The sequence below is a fragment of the Ornithorhynchus anatinus genome, chromosome 13 (genome assembly GCF_004115215.2).
Source record: "Ornithorhynchus anatinus isolate Pmale09 chromosome 13, mOrnAna1.pri.v4, whole genome shotgun sequence".
NCBI lineage: Eukaryota > Metazoa > Chordata > Mammalia > Monotremata > Ornithorhynchidae > Ornithorhynchus > Ornithorhynchus anatinus.
Window position 1 is genome coordinate 16,960,813 of NC_041740.1, and position 23,165 is coordinate 16,983,977.

Sequence of the window (23,165 nt, forward strand, 5' to 3'; positions counted from 1 at the left end):
AAAACAAAAAAAGCAAAAACATAACCTAGATCTTCTTCCCCTGCTTGCTTCTAGTTTGTTAGCAAACAAGGAATAGCAAATATCACCAGATAGCATAAGGAGAGCATATTACATCAATATCACATCAGAAGAAAGAGCACATCACTTCCCTACTCCCCTCCCAAGGCAGGGGTATCTACTGGCAGATTCCCGAGTCAATCAGGAGCCCCGTCTGAGGAAGCGATCTCTCAGGGGTGCAAGCTGGCTCATTTGACTGCAAATAAACGGAGCTCCACTGATTCATTCATACGAACTGAAGTGAAAAGAACTAACTGTGGTTCCTCTTTTCATGCAATGGATGATAGGCCGGCTTCCATTTGTATCATTAGGGAATGTGGAAAACATAAGCACCGCTATTGTAAGGTCAGCCCAATGGTCCATCCAGTGGACCAATGATCAGAGACATAATCATGGTAAAGGATATTTGGAGGAGCTCAGTGTGGGTGGTCTCCGCTCATGGTTGTGGGTGTAGCAGCTAACTTCCCTAACATGTCCCCTCTGTCTCTCTAACTCTAGTAATCCATTACGAACCTCTTGCCCAATAATTTATCCAAATCCTTTTTCAATCTGCTGATATTTTTAGTGTAACACATCCAATAGATTTTTCCAATAAAGGTGGCATTTAGGTGGCATTTATTACATGCTACAATGTGCTAAGTGCTGGAGTTACAAGATAATCAGGTAGGACATGGTTCCTTTTGCACTTGGGGTACATGGTACTAAGAGGGAAGGAGAACAGGTATTTTATTTCCATTTTGCAGATGAGGAAACTAACGCACAGAGAAGTCACTTGTGAATCTCTAAGGAGCTGCATTTCCTGATAAGTGGTCAGGAATTACTGACAAAAACAAATACACCAATCTTATTAATCTGTCTCCATTTCTTCTAGTCTGTAAGCTCCTTGTGGGCTGGGAATGTGTCTACCCGTTCTGTTGTATTCTGCCCTCCCAAGTGTCTATTACAGTGCTCTTCACATTAAGTGCTCAATAAATACTATTAACTGATTGACTGGTTCATTGTCTGCCCCAGACCTTCCCCTGCTACAAAGTTTCAATATTCCAGGAACAGATGGTAAGTGGCACGGCCCAGTAGAGTTTAGGATTGATAGTCAGAGGACCTTGGCTCAACTCTCAGCTCCACCTGTTACTGACCTCCTCATCTGTATTATGGGGAGAAGACAGAATGTGAGCTCCCATGGGACTGGGTCTGTGTCCAATCTCACAATCTTGCATTTACCCAATTGATCAATCAATCAATAAAATCTATTGAGCACTTTCTCTGCCAAGCACTGTACTAAGCTTTTAGAAGAGTATAGTAGAGTTAGGAGGTATGATCCCTGCCCTTGAGGAGCCAACAATCAAGTGGGGAGAAAGACACTAAAATAAATTACAGGTAGGAGGAAGGAACAGAGTTTAAAGATGTGTACATAAGTGCTACTGGGGAAAGAACCCAGTGCACAGGGGGTGGGTATCCCAGCACTTATCACAGTGTCTAATGAATGCCATACTTATTATCATTATCACATGGCATTCCCTAATGGTGGCGCAATGAAATATTGCCTACAGACACTTAACGTGTTTGGATGCAATTGTTTTTCCAACATATGCTGGGTTTCCTTGGGTACTTATCTTCCCTTCCTCTCTTTTTTCCTTTAAAAAGCACTCAAACAATATTTATTCAAAACACAAGTACATTCCATTCTTCAATAACATGGCTTTCATGTTTCTGACAACCGAACATTAAGGAAAACCAAACTCAAATTATAGTTCCTACATGAGCTCAGATCCTTTGGCATTCTGGGATTTGCAAAATGGATTTCCAAGGCTACTGGGAGCTTTAATCCCACCCTTACCCCTCCCAACCCACTCTTTTATGGTCACTGTAGATGAAGGGAAGGTCAGGTGAGCTTGGAATAATGACCCAGCATTCCAGTTTTCAACAAAATCATGTAATCGAGCCAAATATAGCCCACAGAATTGTCAAGCAACAGACACTGGCATAATTGGAGCCTTTGGAATACTCAATTTCCTTTTACTGTTCAGGCAGAAGCATTGCAAGCCATAGTGAGCAGCCCTTGGGGACAAATTTCAAATGAATGTCTGCATATTCAGTCATTCTTAATGATCTGTTAACTCAATTGTAGATGAATAATAAGAAATTGATAAACTAGTAAAATAAAATTATTTAGAATATGCAACCCTTGAAGCAATAAAGGATAAAAATGCTATCTACGTGGCCAAGATATTTTCATTAGCTTTGCCCAGGTCGTTTGATTTCTAATGCCTTTATGGCATGCTTTCTCTTCCATTACTTTTGAGCACAAAAATCTATGTCATTTCTCGTTGGTTTTGTGTGCATAAATGTTTCTGTGAAAGGGTACTGGGCAAGAGGTTACCGCAAAATGTGAAGCTGAATGCCAGAATGAATGCTGACCCTTTGGCTTCTCTGAACCATGTCCAGCATCTCCTTCAAAGCCCTCCTAAGAAATCCCCTCTTCTGGATGGCCCTCCCTGATCAACTCCCCTCAGCTTCTTGTATATTCCTGTACAGTAGCCCATGAGCTACTGTGGGGCTGGCAGTTGCCCTTCTCTATATGTGGCCTTCCCTGAGTTACCTGCCACTCCCTAACTACCTCAAATGTGAAAAGAGCTGGGTGAGCCAATTTTTCTTTTTAAGCCAGACTTTTTGGTAGCAATGGCCAGAAAGGAGGGAGATGGGTTCTTGTGGTGAAGAGTAAGGACTTCAGCCGTGGCCCCCAGAATCCACCCACTGGCTCCTCCCACCCCACCTCTCCCCCCAGCCACCAGATTCATTTATATCTCATGTGTCTCAAGTTTCTAAAAACAACCTTGTTTGGCTTCTGGGTTCAGGTTTGTTCAATCCTGAGTTTAAAGATGAAACACGGACCCTATCATCCCTCCTAACTGGGAAATGGAATCTCATCCCAGCTTTGCCACTTGTCTGCTGTGCAACCTTGTGCAAGTCACTTAACTTCTCTGTGCCTCAGTTACCTCATCTGCAAAATGGGGACTGATGGTGAGCCCCACGTGGGACATGGACTGCAGTGTGGCTCAGTGGAAAGAGCACGGGCTTGGGAGTCAGAGGTCATGGGTTCGAATCCCAGGTCTGCCACTTGTCAGCTGTGTGACTGTGGGCAAGTCACTTAACTTCCCTATGCCTCAGTTACCTCGTCTGTAAAATGGGGATTAAGATGGCGAGCCTCACGAGGGACAACCTGATTACCCTGTATCTACCCCAGCGCTTAGAAAAGTGCTCTGCACATAGTAAGCGCTTAACAAATACCAACATTATTATTAATTAGCTTGTATCTACCCCAGTGTTTAGTTCAGTGTCTGGCACAGAGTAAGTGCTTAACAAATGCCACTAAAAAAACCCCCAAAAACTGAGTTTTGATGTAGGGTTGGGTGCTGTTTGGTCCTACCAAACTTTATGATCCAAGCCTAGCTGTGGGATCAGAGTGGAGGACTCCAAACATCTGTTTGATGGTGGCAGCAGCAGGGTGGTTCTTTAAAAATTCTCCCTCTTCCTGGATCGGGTCCTTGTGTTTATTAATAATAATAATAATAATAATAGTGATGGTATTTGTTAAGCACTTACTATTTGCCAAGCACTGTTCTAAGCGCTGGGGTAGATATGAGATTATCAGGTTGTCCCACATGGGGCTCACAGTCTTAATCCCCATTTTAAAGATTAGGTAACTGAGGCAGGGAGACGTTAAGTGACTTGCCCAAAGTCACACAGCTGACAAGTGGCAGAGCCAGGATTAGAACCCACAACCTCTGACTCCCAAGCCCGTGCTCTTTCCAGTAAGCCACAGGTTGTCTTCTACTTCTGGCTGTTGACAACTATTGAACCTTTTTATGGAGTTTATTAAGTATTTACTATGTGCTGTGCACTGGAGTAGTAATAGAGTTGGCTTTCAGGTTGAGGACTAATGGGGAGATTGTGTCCATAGTTGTAAGTACTCAATAAATACCATCGATTATTTGATTTTTCAGCTACATCTGCACTCATATATAGGACTTCAGCAGCAGCAACAACCTCTTTGAAAGCACTACTCAGCTGGCTCTATCACTATAGAACTGGAACTAGGACTTTTCAACAGCTAGTATTAAAAAAAGTTATCTTGGGATTGCTTTGAAACTCTTCATTCCTCCTGGCATTTCAAATATAATTCTTTAACCTCAGATTTTTAATATGCCAGTTGGAAAAACAAAGTTGATAAGCCCTGCATCTCCATAGCAACCTAATCCTCGCTAATCAAACAATGTGGAGGGCGTTAAGACTTATTTTCCTTTTAATTCATTTTAAGACTTTAAAGACCCATGATTAGCGTGGAAAAGTTAATGACCTTACAGATTATCCAGGTTAAGATTAGTGCAAATCACACTTCAGAACTCTGATCAAGGCTCCCAAACTATATTCACTTCATTAAATGGGACTACATTCAGGACAAGCCGAAGCAATTGCAAGACGAGATATCTAAAAAAAATTCATGAGGTGCAGCAAACTGAAATGTAAACATTCCTCTCTCTCCCAGACACCTTCATTATTCAACAACCCAGTGGCGCCACAGAAACAAGGGGACACAAAAATGGAGCATACACAGATCAATAGCAACAACACAACTCCCAGCCCAAACATTCCCACCAATCCAAAGGGCAAGGCTCAGTGATAATGCCAAACAGCCATCAGGTTCATAAAGCTGGAGAACAGAAAACCCTTGATTCACGGGGTTAAACCAATGGACAAGTCAGCCCAGAATTCTGTACCCAACAGTAGCCTCAGGATGCTTGGAAGAACCGACTGATAAAGTCCTCTGACATTTTTTTTAATGGTACTTATTGAGTGCTCACTATTTGTCAGGCACTGTACTAAGCACTGGGGTATATACAAGCTCACCAGGTTGTACACAGTCCAGGTCTCACATCAATCATATTTATTGAGTACTTACTGTGCACAAAGCACTGTACTAAGCGCTTGGGAGAGTACAACAGAATAAGCAGACACGATCCCTGCCCATAAAGAGCTTACATGGGGTTCACAGTCTCAATCTCCATGTTACAGATGAGGTAACTGAGGCACAGAGAAGTTAAGTGACTTGCACAAGGTCACACAGCAGAAACGTAGCAAAGCCAGGATTAGAACCCAGGTCCTTCTGACTCTCAGGCCCATGCTCTATCCCCTAGACCAAGCTGCTTCCCAACATCTTAACATTGAGGGATACACCAACTTTCCCTCCAGTCATCTATTAAAGACTGCTCATCCATGAATTTCTCCAAATCCTTCTTGATCCCTCTGAGAGTTTCTGTCTGCACTACTTCTTGTGGGAATGAATTCTATGGGCTTACTCCCCTGTGGTGTGACCAAGTGGAGGCAATCTGTGAAATGTCAAAGGGATAAAAAAAGCAAAGACGTTCGACGATGTTCTACTCTTATAAGAAGAGTGAGGGAAGAGGAAGACAGAAGGAAGATGCTAAACTTTTGACAGGGATTTAAAGATTAAAGTTTAGTGCCTGCAGACAGTAGGATTCTCCTGTGGGACCCAAACGTGTGATTGAGTTCCAATGTATTGGCCTGAAAACTTCATTAGCAGAAGGGTCCAAATAATACCTCCTCACTCAGGAGGCCAAACCTTTACCAGGTAACTGGACAAAACTGCCCAAGATCCCAAAGTGGTAGAGTCCCTTCCCTTCCCTTCCACTCAAGCAGTGATGCCACTCAATCAGGGAAAAACTGATTAATGCAGGACCAAGCCTGTCCCAGAAGCTCTCCTCGTAGGCTTGGTTAGGATGAGAGGGGGAATGGCACTGTCTGAGGAGCAGAACAACTGCATCAGATCCTAGTTCCATTCCCTCACCCCAACCCGACTCTTGGTTCCATTTGATGGAGAAGACTGGGGCCCCAGCTCGTTACCTTGCACTCCTTTAGTGGCGAGCAGCAGGCCCTAATGGGAAGATTCCGGGCCCAGGAATCACGGGACTTGGGTTCTAATCCTAGCTCCACCACTTATCTGCCGGGTGACTTTGGACAAGTCATCTAACTTCTCTGTGCCTCAGTGTACTCACCTGTAAAATGGGGACTCATTAACTCTTCTCCTTCCTCTTTAGACTGTGAGCCCCAGGTGGAACAGGGGCTGTGTCTGACCTGCATCTGCCCACACCTTATCTTGCATCTACCTATCTTATCTGTCCCAGGGCTTAGGACAGCACTTGACACATAGCAAATGCTTACAAAATATATTATTATTAGTGGTAGTAGCAGTAATAATCATACTAGTAATATTAATGCAGAGGGGAAAGACTCTGCTTTCTGTAGTTTTTCCTAAAGCTGGACCGTTTGGTCAAGAGAATGGAAAGGTACCAAAAATAACTGAGAAATGATGATGATGATGATGACGATGATGATGATGGTATTTGTTAAGTGCTTACTATGTGTCAGTACTGTTCTAAGTGCTGAGGAAGATACAAGCTAATCAGATTGGACACAGTCCCTGCCCCACATGGGACTCACAGTCTCAATTCCCATTTTACAGATGAGGCAACTGAGGCACAGAAAAATGAAGTGCCTTGCCTGAGGTCACACTGAAGACAAGTGGTGGACTGGAATTAGAACCTAGGTCCTTCTGACTCCCAGGCCCACACTCTATCCATTAGGCCATGCTGCTTTCTTAAATGAAACCTGGTATGTCATTACCTACTAATCTAGTGAGTAACAAGAATCCCCAGCATAAATAGCAAAATCAGAAAATGCTGCGCTTTGGAAAAAATAAAAGCAGCTCGACAAAAACAGAAATCACAGTTTAAAGCTAACACGTAAGAAGATGTGCACAAATAAGAACCAGAGAAAAAGCAAAATAATCAACCACTCAAAGCCCATGTTAGCTCTGAGTGACTTTAAATAAAGCCAGTGCTAAATGTTTCATTTCACACTTTGAATGACCCGAAGACTGGCAAGCCATTATCACTGAATTTTCCCAGCCCAGTGGTGCATCTTGGTCAAAAATTATGAGGAAAAGCTGATGGTAAAAGAGGAATCGGATGAGTGGATAAAAGATGAATCGAGTGAGTGTTCATCCAATCCCAGTGATTGTGAGAAAAATACTCTTCAACCCCGCAGAGCCAGTCTTCTTCCTTTTGAGGTAAATTTCTAACCATTCTAAATGACCCACCCATGGCCTAGTGGCAAGGGCACAAGCTTGGGAGTCAGAGCACATGGGTTCTAATCCCAACTCTATCACTCATCCACTGTGTGACCTTGGCCAAGTCACTTCACTTCTCTGTGCCTTAGTTACCTCCTCTGTTAAATGGGAATTAAGACTCTGTGCCCCATGTGAGACATGAACTGTGCCTAACTTGAATACTCTGAATCTACCCTAGTGCTTAGAACAGTGCTTGGCACATAGTAAGCACTTAGCAAATATCATAATTATTATTAGTATTTCTCACCCCATAGGGCCAGAATAAAAGCCAACAGCAGGTGAAACTGCTTGGGTCACATTCCTGAAAAAAAAACATTTTCTGCTCTCATTCACTCTGTCTCCGTCTTCTATGAGTGCTACTTTTTTCCAGAAATGTAACTACCTCTTTCTACAGTCATGTGGAAACAACGGCTGATCTTTTCCAAATGTTTCTTTGAGGCTCAAGAACTATTCTTCTCAGTTCCCCCACAGCAGCCTCTCAAACCCAAGGTAGAGGCAGGGTTGCTAAACTGAAATAAGCAGTATATCATCCTCCCCCCCTCCACCTGCTACACACACATACAAAATGACCCAATCCCTTCAAAAATACTCTCACTTACTGAGTTCCCAGTGTCCCTCCGCAACAAAGCTGCCCCAGGTCCTAATCTAATGCACATTGAAATTGAAGGTACCTGCGTATTTTACTTTACATGTGCATAACATTCTTCTCATTTCTGGAAAAGGTGTCATGCATTTTGCATTGCTTTTCCAACAGATGGAAATGTGTGTGAGTGAGTACCACCCATGTTTCAACAAGTATAATATTAGACAAAGCTGTGCATAGCCTTGGTGACCTGCCATATATGTTGGTTTCTCGCTTTTGGTCTATTTTCAACCCTCAGATTGTGATGATGAATGTGGCTGGCCTTTGACTCACAAGCTAAGCCTCACAAATACTTTTAGCACCAAACCGTTCTTTGTCCTCTTAAGAACTGTCATCCTGCAAACCCCAGAAGTTGGCTTCAGTTTCATTTTGTTCTCTTATTTCCAGCAGTTCTTTTGTGCCAAACACAATGCCCATAGAACTCTTCCTGATAAGATCCTCTATAGAAAACACACAGGAAACATATTCAGAGGCATTTGGGAGTGAAAAGGCATTTTCTTGTGGTGTGACTCTTCTTTGCTCTTACCTCTGAGCTGTTAAGGTGGCATTTGTGAGTTCCTGAAAACCAGCCATCGCTTGAACACTGATCAATATCCACCTTCTGAAGATTTATGTCAACTTTCATGACGCCCCTTGGATAGAGAGACAAAAGAAAGTACACAGGGGTTAATAATAAAGTTGGTATTTGTTAAGTGCTTACTATGTGCAGAGCACTGTTCTAAGCACTGGGGTAGATACAGGGTAGTCAGATTGTCCCACGTAAGGCTCACAGTCTTAATCCCCATTTTCCAGATGAGGTAACTGAGGCACAGAGAAGTTAAGTGACTTACCCACAGTCACACAGCTGACAAATGGCCTATCCAGGATTCGAACCCATGATCTCTGACTCTCAAGCCCGTGCTCTTTCCACTGAGCCACGCTAATCCACCTCCACCCTTGGAGCTATCATGTCATCATCACCATCATCGTCATTATCATTGAGCACTTACTAAGTGCAGAGCACTGTACTGAGTGCTTGGGAGAGTACAATCCAATAGAGATGGCAGATACATTTCCTCCCACAATGATCTTACAGTCTAGAGGGTTAACAGACATTAATATAAATAATTTATGATATACAATTGAAGTAAACAGAAAAGCTCGGTAGAAAACTTGAAGGGTAGTAAGGCCTTTTACTGGAGGACCAATTCAGGGTGGACACTGAACCATTCACAGCTGTTCTGCTTCTGGCCTCTGTGATAAACCCAGATAAGTGGGTCAGAGGGGCCAAGAAAGATGAGAGATGGCAGGGCCATACAATCACCTCCTCCGTGAATCATTAACTGTGACAACCTACCTTTTCCTGCTGCTCCACCATCATTTCCCACTCATGTCTCTCACATGTAGACTTGGTAGACTGTAAGCTCTTGGGGACAGGGATCACGTCTACCAAATCTTTTGTATTGTACTTTCCCCAAGTACTTAGTACAGTGCTCTGCACACAGTAAGTGCTCAATAAATAGCATTGATTGATTGCTTGGTTGATTTTAGAGGGATGGAAGGCTGTGGAGAGGGGAAAGCATAAAGAAGCATCTGTTTCCCCACCTTTCCCAAAGTCTTCCCAGCCCATTATTATTATTATTAATAATTGTGGTGTTTTTAAGTGCTTACTATGGGCCAGTACTGTGCTAAGTACTGAGGTACTTTCAATACCTGTTAAATACCTGTTCTTCCTCCTACCTGTGAGTCCCATGTGGGTCAGAGCCTGTATCTGACCTGATTATCTTGAATCTGCCCAATGCTTAGTATATAGTACATACTTAGCACTTAAAAATACTATTATTATCCCTATTACTATAGTACAATCAAATTAGACACAGTCCTTGTCCCTCAAGGGACTCACAATTTAAGGGAGAGGGAGAACTGATATTTAATTCCCATTTAACAGTGGAGGAAAATGAGCTACAGAAAAGTTGAGTGACTTACTCAAAGTCATGCAGCAGGCAAGAGATGGAACTGGAATTAGAACCCAGGTCTTCTGACCCCCAGTCCTGTGTTATTTTTGCTATGCTTTGCTACTATGTGGATACATTCCTCTATAACCCTGCCCCCCCTCCCAACTTGTCCCAAGCCTTCATTTACCCACTCGGATCTCAAACGAGCCTGAAACAAACACAGTGCTTCAGGAAAACGCTCCATCCAGGTTCAGCCAGACTGGCATATTGGGGCTCACACTTGGGCCAACGACAAGGGTCCACAGTTCATTCGTTCAATCGTATTTATTGAGCACCTCCTGGGTGCAGACCTCCAGCTCCGCTCACTCCTGTCTGACCAGCCCAACTCCTTTCTGACACCATCATCCTGGGAACTGCAGTCACATTGCGAGGGGTGAGATGTGGAGAAGAAGGGAAGGTGGGCTAGGAGCACAGTTGACTGGATGTGACAGCTGAATGACAGTAAAGAGTTGAGGATGACATCAAGGTTGCAAGCTTCAAGAACAGGGAGGATGGGGGTGTTATCGATGGAGATGGGAAATTCGGGAGGACAGGGGAGTTTTCGAGCAAAGATGAGAAATTCAGTTTTGAATGTGCTGCATTAGCAATGCCAGTGGGCTATGCAAGTGGAGCCGTCCTGGAAACGAGAGATGCGAAACTGAACAACAAGGGAGAGGTCAGAGCTAGGGTGGGAGATTTGGGTGTCATCCTCCTGGAGGCAGCAGCTCAAGCCCCAAGAGCAAATGAGCTGCCTTAGAGAATAAGTATAGTGTGAGAGGAGTAGCTATTTGGGATTAATACATCAACATTCTTGTATCCCTTTGGTATTTGGGGAGGGAAGTCAGTTAATAAAGACCCATTTTTAGAAATGTTTTGCACTCACAAAAGCATTCTCCTGCAGGTTAAAAATTTCCCAAAGGGACAGAGAAGAAAATAATTCAATACACTATCCAATCACTGTATTCTTCCATGGGAACAAGCTGTGTGCTTTCCATGGTAGAGACATACTTGGGGAGTAAAATGACTACAATTGCCTCTTGTTATGCCCCCTAAATTGCTGCAGAACCTGAGGAGTGGGTAAGGGGCTACAGCACGGCTAGGGTAGTGCTCCTGGTCCATTCACCTGTCCAAATGGGGGTCTTGGAGACCACCCAGCTGACTCACAGCCCTCAGGAATGAAGCATTTCTGAATATGTGGCTGCAGAAGGATGGCCTTTCTCATTTACTTCTACCCTATGCATTGTCACCTCAGGCAAGCTCCGGCTGCACAGCACAGAGGTGTAAAAGACCTCCCAAAGGGCTTGGCTTCTGAAAGAAAGCTGAAGAGGGTTTACCACCTGAAAATTCTGCACTGACTGCACTTTGTTAGAACTGCTGTGTTCCGTCTTCCCCTCGGGACTGGTTACAAAGCCCAGGGGAAACAGAAGGCAGCTTCCTGTTGGGTCAGACTGGGCTTTGGATTTTAATTGGTGGAGGGAGTGTTTTCCAGACCTCTTTGTGGAGAGATGATCACACACAGAATGAAAAGCAAAGACTATATTAAAAGCATTTCCCAATTGGTCAGCACATGGGGTAGAGATCTTGGACGGGGAGGGGTTCTTTATAGGATGCTTTTTTGCAGCTCCATATCCAACTCGATGGCTAGGATGAAAAACCAATTGTTTTAGGCAAGAGCTACAAGCTCTGTGACTGGATAATTTGGGAATGGAGAGATGAGAGTTTGTATTTTCAGAATGAAATAATTTTCAACTCAGTAGGGGCACGCTCAGAGATGGCCCCTGAATCACTCACATATTTTTACTATTGATATTTTTGACTTATTGAATTTTAATCAGTTTTCTTGCTGGTCTGATTCCATCCTCATTCTCCTCAGTGTCTATCCTCCCCCCACTGAAACTGTAAGCCTCTGGTGAGTCAGGGCTCTGGTCTTAACTGAGTTTCATGGTTCCAGTACAGTGCTATGCAAAGCACAATGTAAGGGCTTAACAACTAACTAAAATAAGTTACCATGAAGATTCATTCCTTCATTCAACTGTTCTTATTGAGCACTTGGGAGAGTACAATATAACAATCAGCACAAGAGACCCCCATCATTGCTTCCAAAGCTCTAGGAACTGGGACAAACACGGTGTAACCTTGTTTCGGTGACTGGATTTTGGGAAGTAAAATAACCCTCATATGCGTGTTTTATGGGCCTCCAGTTGAGGATTTCTAAAAGGAATACACGTGCTAAAGACAATCATTTGGGGAGAGACAGCTAAGAGAGCTCATGGGTAGTAGCTCTCAAACCTGGGCTCCCCTTCTGCACTCCCCACCTCCTTGCCCACCTAGAGGAAGGATGACCAAAGGAACTCCAAATGTCCACTGAAAGCAGGCAGCTAAATGGCATTTTGGAGTCTTTGGGAAAAGTACACGCAGAAATCCACGAAAACAGGATAGTGGGCAACACGTGACTCCAGTGAGAGAAGAGGGACATCCTTGACCTTTCTGACAGCCCAAGGACAGGAGAATATCAATGAAAGGCAGCCAAGAATCCCTAGGCAATCGTAGCACTGTCCCCCAACACTATCCCCACAGGGGGGATATCTGGAGGTAGCCATTCAGATTGACTCCTCTCACACTCATATTTAAGGATGGCCTTGCCGGCGATGCCAGTGGCTGAACTCTGTGTTTGGATGATGTTGCAATGAGCAGAGACAGAATAAATGAGAAAAGCCTCAACATCAATTAATCTGACCGCACCAGCACCTGAGGTTCTCCCAAAAGGTTCTCAAGTAAACACGATGGCCCCACTAGTCCATTTGCTTAAGGTACATGAGTCAGCTGGCAGATCACTGAAATCCCTCACGGTTCTCTCTTGTCAATTCACACAGGAGTTCTGAACTCTCCTTGCAAATAGCCACTTATCTACCCCCAAGAGTCAGTGTGAATTTGAAGGGGAGAGAGGAAAAAGGCTGGTTCATTATTTTCCCACTGATGAACATATCTATCAGGGCAGCACACAATTCTCTCCATGAAAAATGCTCATGGAAAAATATGTAATAGTATAATGGGCCAATTTATCATCAACCCTATATCTATGGCTATTTCCACAAGACAGATGATAAATCATCCAAAATAATCTGCCCAAACTCCAAGAGTCCATTTTTATGGGTATTTAATAAATACTTGATCTGTTTCTGTCTGTCACATACTTGTGTTGTACTCTTCCTAGCACTTAGTACAGTGTTCTGCACACAGTAAGTGCTCAATAAATACAACTGATTGATTGATCTCAAGCACTCAGCTAAGCTAGACTGTAAGATCATGGAGGGCAGGGATCCTGTCTATTAATTCTATTGTACTCTCCCATGTGCTTAGTACAGTTCTCTGCATAAGTTTCTCAGTAAGTACTACTGATTGATCGACTATGTGCTGGGGTAGAAATGAAATAATCAGACTGAAACCCAACCCTTGCCCCACCCAGACCTCACAATCTGAGAGGTAGAGAGAAAAGGTATCTTAAATCTATTGTACAGATGAGGAAACTAAGGCACTGGTTAAGTTCAATGATTTGCCCAACATCCCTAGAAGGCCAGAGGGAGAGATGGGACTAAAATCCAGATCTCCCAGCTCTTTCCACTAGGCTATGCTTTCAATGACCTATCCAAATATCCACAAGTTCAATCATGGACAACTTTGCCACTACCTCCTATTGGTCACTGGTCAGTCCCAAAGCACCTAAAGGTCAAAAGTCCAACACCAATCATCACATTCAGGCTGGAGCTGTTAGCAGCCTGTTAATGTAAGCTCACTGTGGGCAGGGAATGTGTCTGTTTATTGTTGTATTGTGCTTTCCCAAGTGCTTGGTGCAGTGATCAATAAATATGATTCAATGAATAATGATTGGCTTTTGTCTCTGATGGAAGTCCCAGCCACTGCCCATTAGGTGCCTGGTTTTGACAATGATTCCCCAGCATTTGGGGGCTTCTGTTTTTTGGAAAGATAACATGGCCCTTTCCATCCTGGGCTCAAATATGATCCGTATTCAGTTTATTCTCTACATTCTCTTAGCAAGACATGTACCCTGAAACCCTGAAGATTAACCTATTTTACAATGTCAAAGAAAGAAGGCGGCAGAGGAATTCCGTTTTCTAGGCTAGCTCATCTGACCCTGGGATTGAACATTTGTGGTCTTGCTTTAAATTTAACCCAGATCTCTTATCCTCTTCAAATTCTTCATTCTGATCCTTGACTCAGGCACAACAGTGATATAAGGAGACCTAGATTCAGAAAGCTACATTCTGTCCAAACCTACAAACCTCACTACCAACACCCTCATCATCATCCTCATCATTATGCAACATGTATTCTCTGCAGAGCATTCTATTAGATACTTGGGGAAGTACAATTCAAATTGAAGATACAGTCCCGGCCAGTTTTCCTTTAAAACAAACAAAGTATATTTCTTCTACTGCATTTCAAGCAGTGTGTTTCCCATGTTGTGGATTTGTGTAAAAATAAAGGAAAAGTTCTGGTTCACGCAATATGAGAGGGTTAAGAAGAGAAAAAAGCATTCCACCCCGGCAGTCTCTCAATTCTTCCCCGCTATTCTTTCAGTAGCCTTTAAACAACTTCTAGGGTTGTCCGTCCCTCAAAGACATCTGCCAGATACCCACACCTTTTGCACTTGCTTATAAGAAAGACAGAGCAAAGCAACCCCACTCATCTGCACCTCACCTTACCCCGTGGAGATGTCATTTAGATGACCTCCTCTTACTTAGACTGTGAGCTCCATGTGGGAGCTGATTAGCTTCTAGCTAGCCCAACATTTAATACAGTGCTTACTTGGCACATAGTAAGCCCTTAAAAACCATTATGATGATGATGAATATGTCACAAGTCCCCAAAAGACTCACTCTGGGAGCTCTGCTCTGCAGCCAGGCATTCTGGGACTGTGGTCAGCCTATGGGTACAGGTAGTCCAAAACTCTAAAGTTAATCTCCACATTATCCTGATAGACCAAGTCTTACTTAGCAAAGTGTAAAATGAAGGCAATTACTTAGATAATTCCAGCATAGAAAACATTTTCATCAAGCCGCAAGGCTCCCAATACATTATTACTGAAGCAATTGGGAGGGGTTGTTAGTACTTTGGTGATTCATTTGAAAACATGGTTTTGCATAACTGATTAAACTCTATGTTTCTCCTGCTTGTGGAGACCTGAACCAGGGCGGGGAATTTAAACATCTTCCTGCTGCAAACCTAGTCCCTCTGCATCTGCAAGATTTATTCCCCTTACACAATCACAAGCAACTGAGCACTGAAAATAAAGAGAATCTGTTCCTGAGCTGCATAGTTAAAAAAACTAAACAACTCAGCAAAAACAACAACAACAAAAAACCCACGAGGAAACTAACTCTTTTTTTAAAAACCTGAGGCCAAGTTGCACTTCTTTGCTTGTCAATCCGTATAGCCTGTCCATTAAGAAATATCAAGTGCAAAATGGAGCACACGCAATGCTTAGATAAAATTGTTTTGCAGTTTTACACAGTACTTTCACTGTAAAATACAGCATTTGATGAAACTAAATGGGCACCACTGGCCAACAGAGAAGGAAAATTAGTCATTGTAGAGAAGCAGCATAACCTAGTGGCTAGAGCATGGACCTGGGAGTCAGAAGGATCTGGGTTTTAATCCCAGCTCCATCACTTGTCTTCTGTATGACCTTGGGCAAGTCACTTCACTTATCTGTGCCTCATTTACCTCATCTGTAAAATGGGGATGAAGACTGTGAGCCCCATGTGGGACAGGAACTGTGACCAACCTGATTAGCTTATATCTAATTCTTAGCACAGAGCCTGGAACCTAGTAAGCACTTAACAAATACCATAAAAAACAAAAAGCATGCCATGAACAAATCAGCAGGGGGTAACGTTGTTGTTGAAAGCATTTAGATAACACTAAGGAGAACAGAAATAATAATACATAATTATGGTATTTGTTAGTGCTTACTATGTGCCAAGCACTATTCTAAGCACTCGGGAAGATACTGGGTCATCAGGTTGTCCCTCGGGGCTCACACTTTTAATCCCCATTTTACAGATGAGTTAGGCACAGAGAAGTGAAGTGACTTGCCCAAGGTCACACAGCAGACAAGTGGTGGAGATAGGATTAGAACTCATGTCGTTTCACTCCCCCAAGTCCGTGTTCTTTCCACTAAGCCATGCAGCTTCTTTAGTAGCTCTACCATTCACCTAACTGCTATTCATGTGTTTTTTTTTTTAACCCTGCTGTTGGTCCAGTGGAAAGAGCATTGTAACTAGGAATCAAGGAGACTTGATTTCTAGTCCTGATTCTGCCAGTAGTTGGTAAATGTCGGCAAAGACCATATGTACACAACGCCTACTCACTCGTCATTCTCTGTGTGCCACCAGAAAGATGACTGCCAGAAATGAGAGATTGCAAATGATGCCAGGCAGCCCATTAGCACTATAATCAATTCCGTTGGTTCTGAAATCTCAGGACCAAGACCTATCTTTGGTTCCTAATGAGAGATTCCACCATAAACCTCATCACTCAGACTGCATGGGCAGAAAAAGTAAAGTAACTGCACTATTCCACCGGTTTGGCCTTAAAAATATAAATTCAATTTCACCCACCACAAAACTTATCATGGCACTCCTTCTGTCCACCCAGCTGATGAGGGGGATTCCTTACCATGGTCACCCCTGGGAGTCCTCCCTGTCTCCAGCCCCAGGACTCTTCAGTTCAACCCATTCCCCCAAAAAACACTGGAGGAGTGGGGAAAGGTCTCAGCTGAGGGAAGGGTCACAACAGATAGATAGTCCACCACTCCACCTCCCAGGGCCACTAATGGAATTCCTAGATGGAGAGTATCAGAAGGGTTTTCAAGAGGTCAACTTGTCCATCCCTTTGCCTCCAGCCAGTTCAACATCCAAATCCAACTTGTTTCTAAAGATTCCACTCACCTCCCTGGAGCCAGTGTTGATATTTGAATACCCAGTGATCAAGAGGCTCTTCTTTATGTTAATACAAACTCCAAAATGTTCTTCAAAAGCATGAAGCTGGGCAACTGACTTTAGGAGCTGTTTCTTCTACCACCCAAACATTTCCCCCATCCCTGCTAGGCGTTCACGTTTTAGGCAGGTGCACAGATCATTATTTCCAAACCGTACATTGATGAATTAATTACCCCTAAGTAAAGCAAATTGAAATATTTCAGCTTTGCTATCTTGACACACAATAAAGATTCAAATGTCAACAGCATAATGGTAGAAGTTGGCATGTCACTATGATGTCGATCTGATATTCATTCAAACTGACAGCCATGCTTAGCTGAACCCAAGCCATAACTGGCAGTGATAAGTTAGTGACAATAATGATATTAATGGCAATTGTAGACCATCTGGCCACCAACTCTATTTTGTCCACTGAAAACTCATCCCTATTTCGACTGCAAATATTCTGTGTTCTGTCCTTGTTTTACACTGCTGACACACAATGCTGCTTAAAGATATGCACCTAAAGCACTGCTACATTTCCATCAGCAAAAAAGTCACTTGGTGAGAATTAGATGGAGTTGATTGTCAATCAATCAATCAACTAGTAATATGTACTGAGCTCTTTCTGGGTGATGAGCATTTTATTAAGAGTTTGGGAAGAGTACAAAAGATTGAGTAGACAAGGCCCTCCCGTCCCTGAGGACTTTACAATCAGGCAGTGGGAACAGACCCTAAAATAAATTACTGATAGGCAGAAGAAAGAAGACAAAGGGGATATGTACATGAGTTAACGCTTAAATAATAGGGTATGTAAAATATGTATTCAAGTTACATGGGAAGCTAAAGGTACTTAAGTGCTTAGGTGGTATGCAAGTGCTTAACTGGCAATTAGTCAGGTGTAGGCAGGGATTGTCTCTATTGTTGAATTGTTCTTTCCAAGCACTTAGTACAGTGCTCTGCACATTGTAAGCACTAAATAAATATGACTGAATGAATGGTGGGATATAAACTTCGGAAATTAGAAATTAACTGGGGAAGACCACCTGGAGGAGATGTTATTTCAGAAGGGCTTTGGGGTTGGGAATAACTGTGGTTTGTTGGATTTGAAAGGGGAAGAAGTTCCAGGTAGGGTTGGGAGTAGGAGAGACATATGAGCAAGAGGTCAGTGACAGGAGAGATGAGAGCAAGGCATCAAGAATTTTCTCAATGTCAAGTCTAAACATAAGAGACCCTTGGGATGGTCTTCCTTTCTCCAGTCTAAGTGACTGTGGGCAAGTCACTTAACTTCTCTGTGCCTCAGTTCCCTCATCTGTAAAATGGGGATTAAGACTGTGAGCCCCACGTGGGACAACCTGATTTTATTAAAAATTCAGTCTCCACCAGAAATCAGTGAATTCAGCCCATTTCCCCCCACCTAATGGCTATGTTGACCCTCATTCAGGGCCCTTTAACGTTGTAGCTGGCTGATTTTTTTTTTTTAAACATTGATGCCTCTAATAGAACAATGTGAGTCACAGCAGCCAGACAGCTCACCCTCCATCCTATTTTTCAACCAACTTGTTCAGTTCAGTTTGCCAAAACTTCACCTAATGACAAATGCCTCCATCAGTCCCCTGGGGTTTGGAAGACTTTTTTCACATTCATGTTAAGAATCACTTGGGAAGGAGGAGGTGATTGGTGTGAGAAACTGAAGGATAAAGACCGTGAACAGCTAGAACAGGCATAGCACAGGCAGGAAGATATAGTCCCATGGACTTGACCCAGCTAACGTGGCCATTCATCCAGTTTTACACTGGGCAGCCCATTTTGCAGGACCTGGGCAGAGAGGGCAATGGTGCCGGGCCACCCACCCTACCTAGTGATGAGCTCTATGTTCTACAGATTCCCACAAAAGGTTCCATATTACCTCATTTCTTCATGTTGCATAACCTATGCAATGTATAGGGTGCAATGGAGCCATAGGAGACTGCAGAAGACTCTCTACAGTTGGTTTCTGCACTGCAAAACCACTCCATGGAAAATCACAGCAACTCACTTCCCCTCCTGCCCCTCTCCCCCAATCTCAGGGGGGGAAGAGGGCGTTTGGAGGGACCAAAACTGCCCTCAGGGCTCAGGGTGACCAAGACAGCCCCCAGAAATCGCCTCCCATCTTGTAAGTTCCAATGGACTTCCGAGCATTCTCAGGCAACTAGGTCCAACTGTTCTAGAAGGATCTGGACTGCGCCATGATTACAATGCCCTGCCTTCTGGAATGCAGTGTAGAGAGCAAGGGTTACAATCTCCTTAAGGGGCATCCGGTCTCCTTTGTCTTCCTTGAATGGGGTACTTCCAACAGTGTCCCTCTATTCACTGAAATTTCTATAAGTCATACTTCAGTACTTGGAACACTAAGGGGATCCTGAAAGAGACAGAAATGACTGGAAGAGTAATGGTCCTGCCTCCCCTGATCATCAGTCATTGTCTTAGAGTAGATAGCGAAGTTTGGATGTAATGAAGGAGGGAACAGAAGAAAAATCCATTTTCAGTTTCAAAATTACATATGACTCCACCCTCCCTTCTGGACTGTAAGCTCCTTGTGGGCAGGGTACATGTCTGCCAAATCTGTTATTGTGTACTTTCCTAAGAGTTTAGTACAGTGCTCCGCACACAGTAAGCATGCTATAAATATGATTGATTGATCCACAGTGACTCAAATCAGGGAGGAGGTGGCCCTTTAGGGAAATATCTTGTAAACCTGAGAGCTGATTTGGGGCTCCTGATGCTCCTTGTGCAGGCTAGCTTTCCTTCCATATGATTCCCTTCCTCCTAGAGACATGGCATCTCCCAGAAGTTCTTTTCAACTCAGAGCTCCTGTCTTCCCCTCTGCTTTCCTAGTGCCGGTTCGTCGAGGGAGGAAAGGGAGAACAGCATCCTGCCAAGTGGTCCTAAATTGTGATGCCAAAAATATGCAGCAGCTAAGGGCAGTCTTTCCTTCCCTGAGAAGCAGATGGCTTGTTGAATTGCACAGCGTCTGCTTCTCACGTGGAATGGCCGTGGAATGGCGAGAGAGGAGATATTGGAGCTGGAGGCTTCCCCTCCCCATCAATAGCAATTCTCCAGACCATCTGCTTCGCAAGGTGTCTCAAGGCCCAGATTCCCCGGGGAAGCCCAGGAGGGAGGAAATGGATGATGCCAGCACTACCCTGCCAGATCAGGCTGCATCTCTCACCCAACCCTGTGGGGAGCTCAAGGCCAGTTAGCTGAGGGTCAAAGTTTCCATGATCAGTTCTTTCTAGTTGACCTGATTTGAGCTGTTTTATTTTTGATGACTTGTTCCTGAAAGGGACTGGAGGTTCAAGAATATGAATATCAGCTCTGCAACAGCTGGGACTGTGGAATCAGAAACGTGAAAGGCCAATTTTAATCAATCAACAATATTCATTGAGCCCTTACTCTGTACATAAGACTGTACTAAAGGTGCAGGAGAGAATAATAGAGTTAAGAAATCAGCATGGCCTAATGGATAAAGCACAGACCTGGGTTCTAATCTCTGCCACTATCTGCTGGGACCTTTGGCAAGTCACTTAACTTCTCTGTGCCTCAGTTTCCTCAGCTGCAAAATGGGGATTCGATATCTGTTCTCTCTCCTACTTAGACTCTGAGTCCAGTGTGGGACAAGAACTGTGTCTCATCTGTTTAGTGTGGATCTACCCTAGTGCTTAGAACAGTTCTTGACACATAGTAAATGCTTAACAAATACCACTGAAAAAAAATGTGATAGATATCATCCCTGCTGTCAAAGAATAGGCAGAGGAGTTAGACACTAAAATAAATTCTGGGTAGGAGGAAGCAGTGAAGGATAAAAATAGATACATAAGTGCTGGGGGGGAGGGGAGAGATGGAGAGAATGGGAGTAAGCATACAAATGCTTAGGTGCTATCAAAGTGCTGAAGTGGCAGTAGGGGGTAAACAGGTTAAGGAGATTAGAGATTAATTAGGGAAGACATCTTTAGGAGGGGTGATGTCAGAAGGGCTTTGAATATGGGGAGAGCAATGGTTTACCAGATGTTTCTGGAGAGGGAGATCCAGCCAAAGGGGACAGTTTACACAAGAGGATGGAGGTGAGAGAGATGAGACCAAGGCACTTTAAGTAGGTTGCCTTGAGAGGTGGGAAGGTGTGAACTGGAGTGTTGTGGGAAAGGAGTGAGGATAAGTAGGGTACAGAGAGATGACTGAGTGCCTTTAAGTCAGTGATCGAGTGTCTGCTTGGTACAGAGAGAAGTGTGCCGTCATTAGAGGCTTTTGAGGAGGAGGGAAGATCTGTGTAAAATGATCTGGGCAGCTGAGTGAAGTGTGGACTGGAGAAGGGTGAGAATGGAGGCAGGAAGTTCTGCAAGGAGGCTCAGGCAGTAGTCAAGCCTCGATATGAAAAGCACTACAGCTAATGCTAGGATTCTGGAGATGTTCATTGTTGCCTTGTACTTTCCCAAGAGCTTAGTACAGTACTCTGCGCAAAGTTAGTGCTCAATAAATACCACTGATAATGAAGATGCTTCAAAATTCTTTCCGGGAAGGTCCAGCCCTCAAATGTCAATGATCTCCAGGAATCTTTAATTTTACTACTTAAGTCCTGGAAATGATTACTGTACAAAACCAATTGACACAAGAAGAATGTATTTCAATACTTCCTCCCTATTTCATTAGTACAGTGCTCTGCACACAGTAAGTTCTCAATAAATACGATTGAACGAATTAATAGAGTAGGTTTCAAGGGTCAGTAGGTTTGAAACCAGGCAGAATAGTTTTTGGTGGTATTTATTATTTGGCTGGAATACAGTCCAGAAAAACTGGAACCCAAGGCACCGAAATGATTGTGGAAGCAAGTCAAACAGCAGAGACTATAGGACGGGGGGAGAGAAGAAGAAACTAGGCAAAAGGAGGTAAAAATGAAATCTTGGAAAATTATTTGAAAAGAAACGCCAGTGCTCGATATTTAAATTGTGAATATAGAGTTAAAAAATATCTTTGTAAGTGTGCACAACCTTCTTGTTAGGTGAGGTACTGTTCTCTAACACCTCATCTTGCGGATGAGTTAACTGAGGTCACGGAAGGAGGTGAAGTGTCTCATCCCTGGTCACCACTGAGACTGCACACTCTGAGGTCATCAATGACTTTCCTCCTTGCTAAATCTAATGGATTCCATCCTAACCCTCCTTGACTCCTCAACTGTGAGGGTCTCTGTTCTCACTGTGGACCACTCCCTTCGCCTGGGAACACTGTCTTAACCTTGGCTTTACTGACCCAGTTCTCCTCTTATGTCTCTGGCTACTCCTCAGTTTCTTCCCCTTGATGCCCTTAACTGTGAGTGCCCCTCAAGGTTCTGTTCTGGATCCCCTTCTCCTCTCACTTTCCATGCCCTTCCTTGGAGAGCACATCTGCTCCTATGGCTTCAGTCATCACCTCAATGCCAATGGACAGCCATATCCCCCTTGTTAGCCTGGATCTCTCACCTTCTCTGTAATCCGACGTTTCCTCTTGTCTCCAGGACATCTGCACTTAGATGTTCTGCATGCACCTTTAGTTGAAAAGAGAGCTACTCATCTTTCCTCCCAATTCTCTCTTCCTCCTAACTTTCCCATTACAGTTGACCATATTATCATCCTCCCATTTTCCTAAACCCTCAATCTTGGCTCTATCCTCGACTTCTTCACCTCAGCAGTCACGTTTGGTTTGTTGCTAAATCCTGTCATTTTTTTCTGTACATCACTTCATGCCTTCTTTGACACATAATGGTTCCCATTCTGGTCCAGGAACTCATCATATCCTAATTAGACTACTTTACCAGTTTCCTCACTGATCTCCCTGCCTCCAGCCTCTCCCTTCTCCAATCCATACTTCATTCTACTTCTGGATCGTCTTTCTCAAATATCATTTTATACATGTCTCTCCACTCCTCAGACAGCCACAATGGTTACTCAATCCTCTCTAAATCAAACTGAAACTCCTAATGATTGACTTTGAGGCACACCAATCAACTGTCTCTTAGTTACCCGTTCTTTCCTCCCACCACACCTCAACTTGCACTCTCTATTCATTCTGTCTCTATCTGTGTTCATTCCAAGCGCTTAGTACAGTGCTCTGCACATAGTAAGCGCTCAATAAATACTATTGAATGAATGAATAAACTCACCTTCTCACTCAGACTCATTCTCAATTCTCCCACTTCTGACCTCTGGCTCCTGCATGCCCTACTTCCACTTGAAAGCCACCAGCTCTCAACACTCCCCATCTTTATAGGTTTTCTG

The 23,165-nt window shown here is 43.6% G+C and overlaps 1 protein-coding gene across 1 annotated transcript in view; it reads right to left on the reverse strand.

Moving 5' to 3' along the window:
• Positions 1 to 23,165, reverse strand: part of GPR158 (G protein-coupled receptor 158) — a 192,778-nt gene that overhangs the window by 155,815 nt on the left and 13,798 nt on the right. The window contains exon 3 of the mRNA XM_029078136.2: positions 8,431 to 8,536. Within this exon, the coding sequence (XP_028933969.1) occupies positions 8,431 to 8,536 (106 nt within the window). The remainder of the gene's footprint in view (positions 1 to 8,430; positions 8,537 to 23,165) is intronic.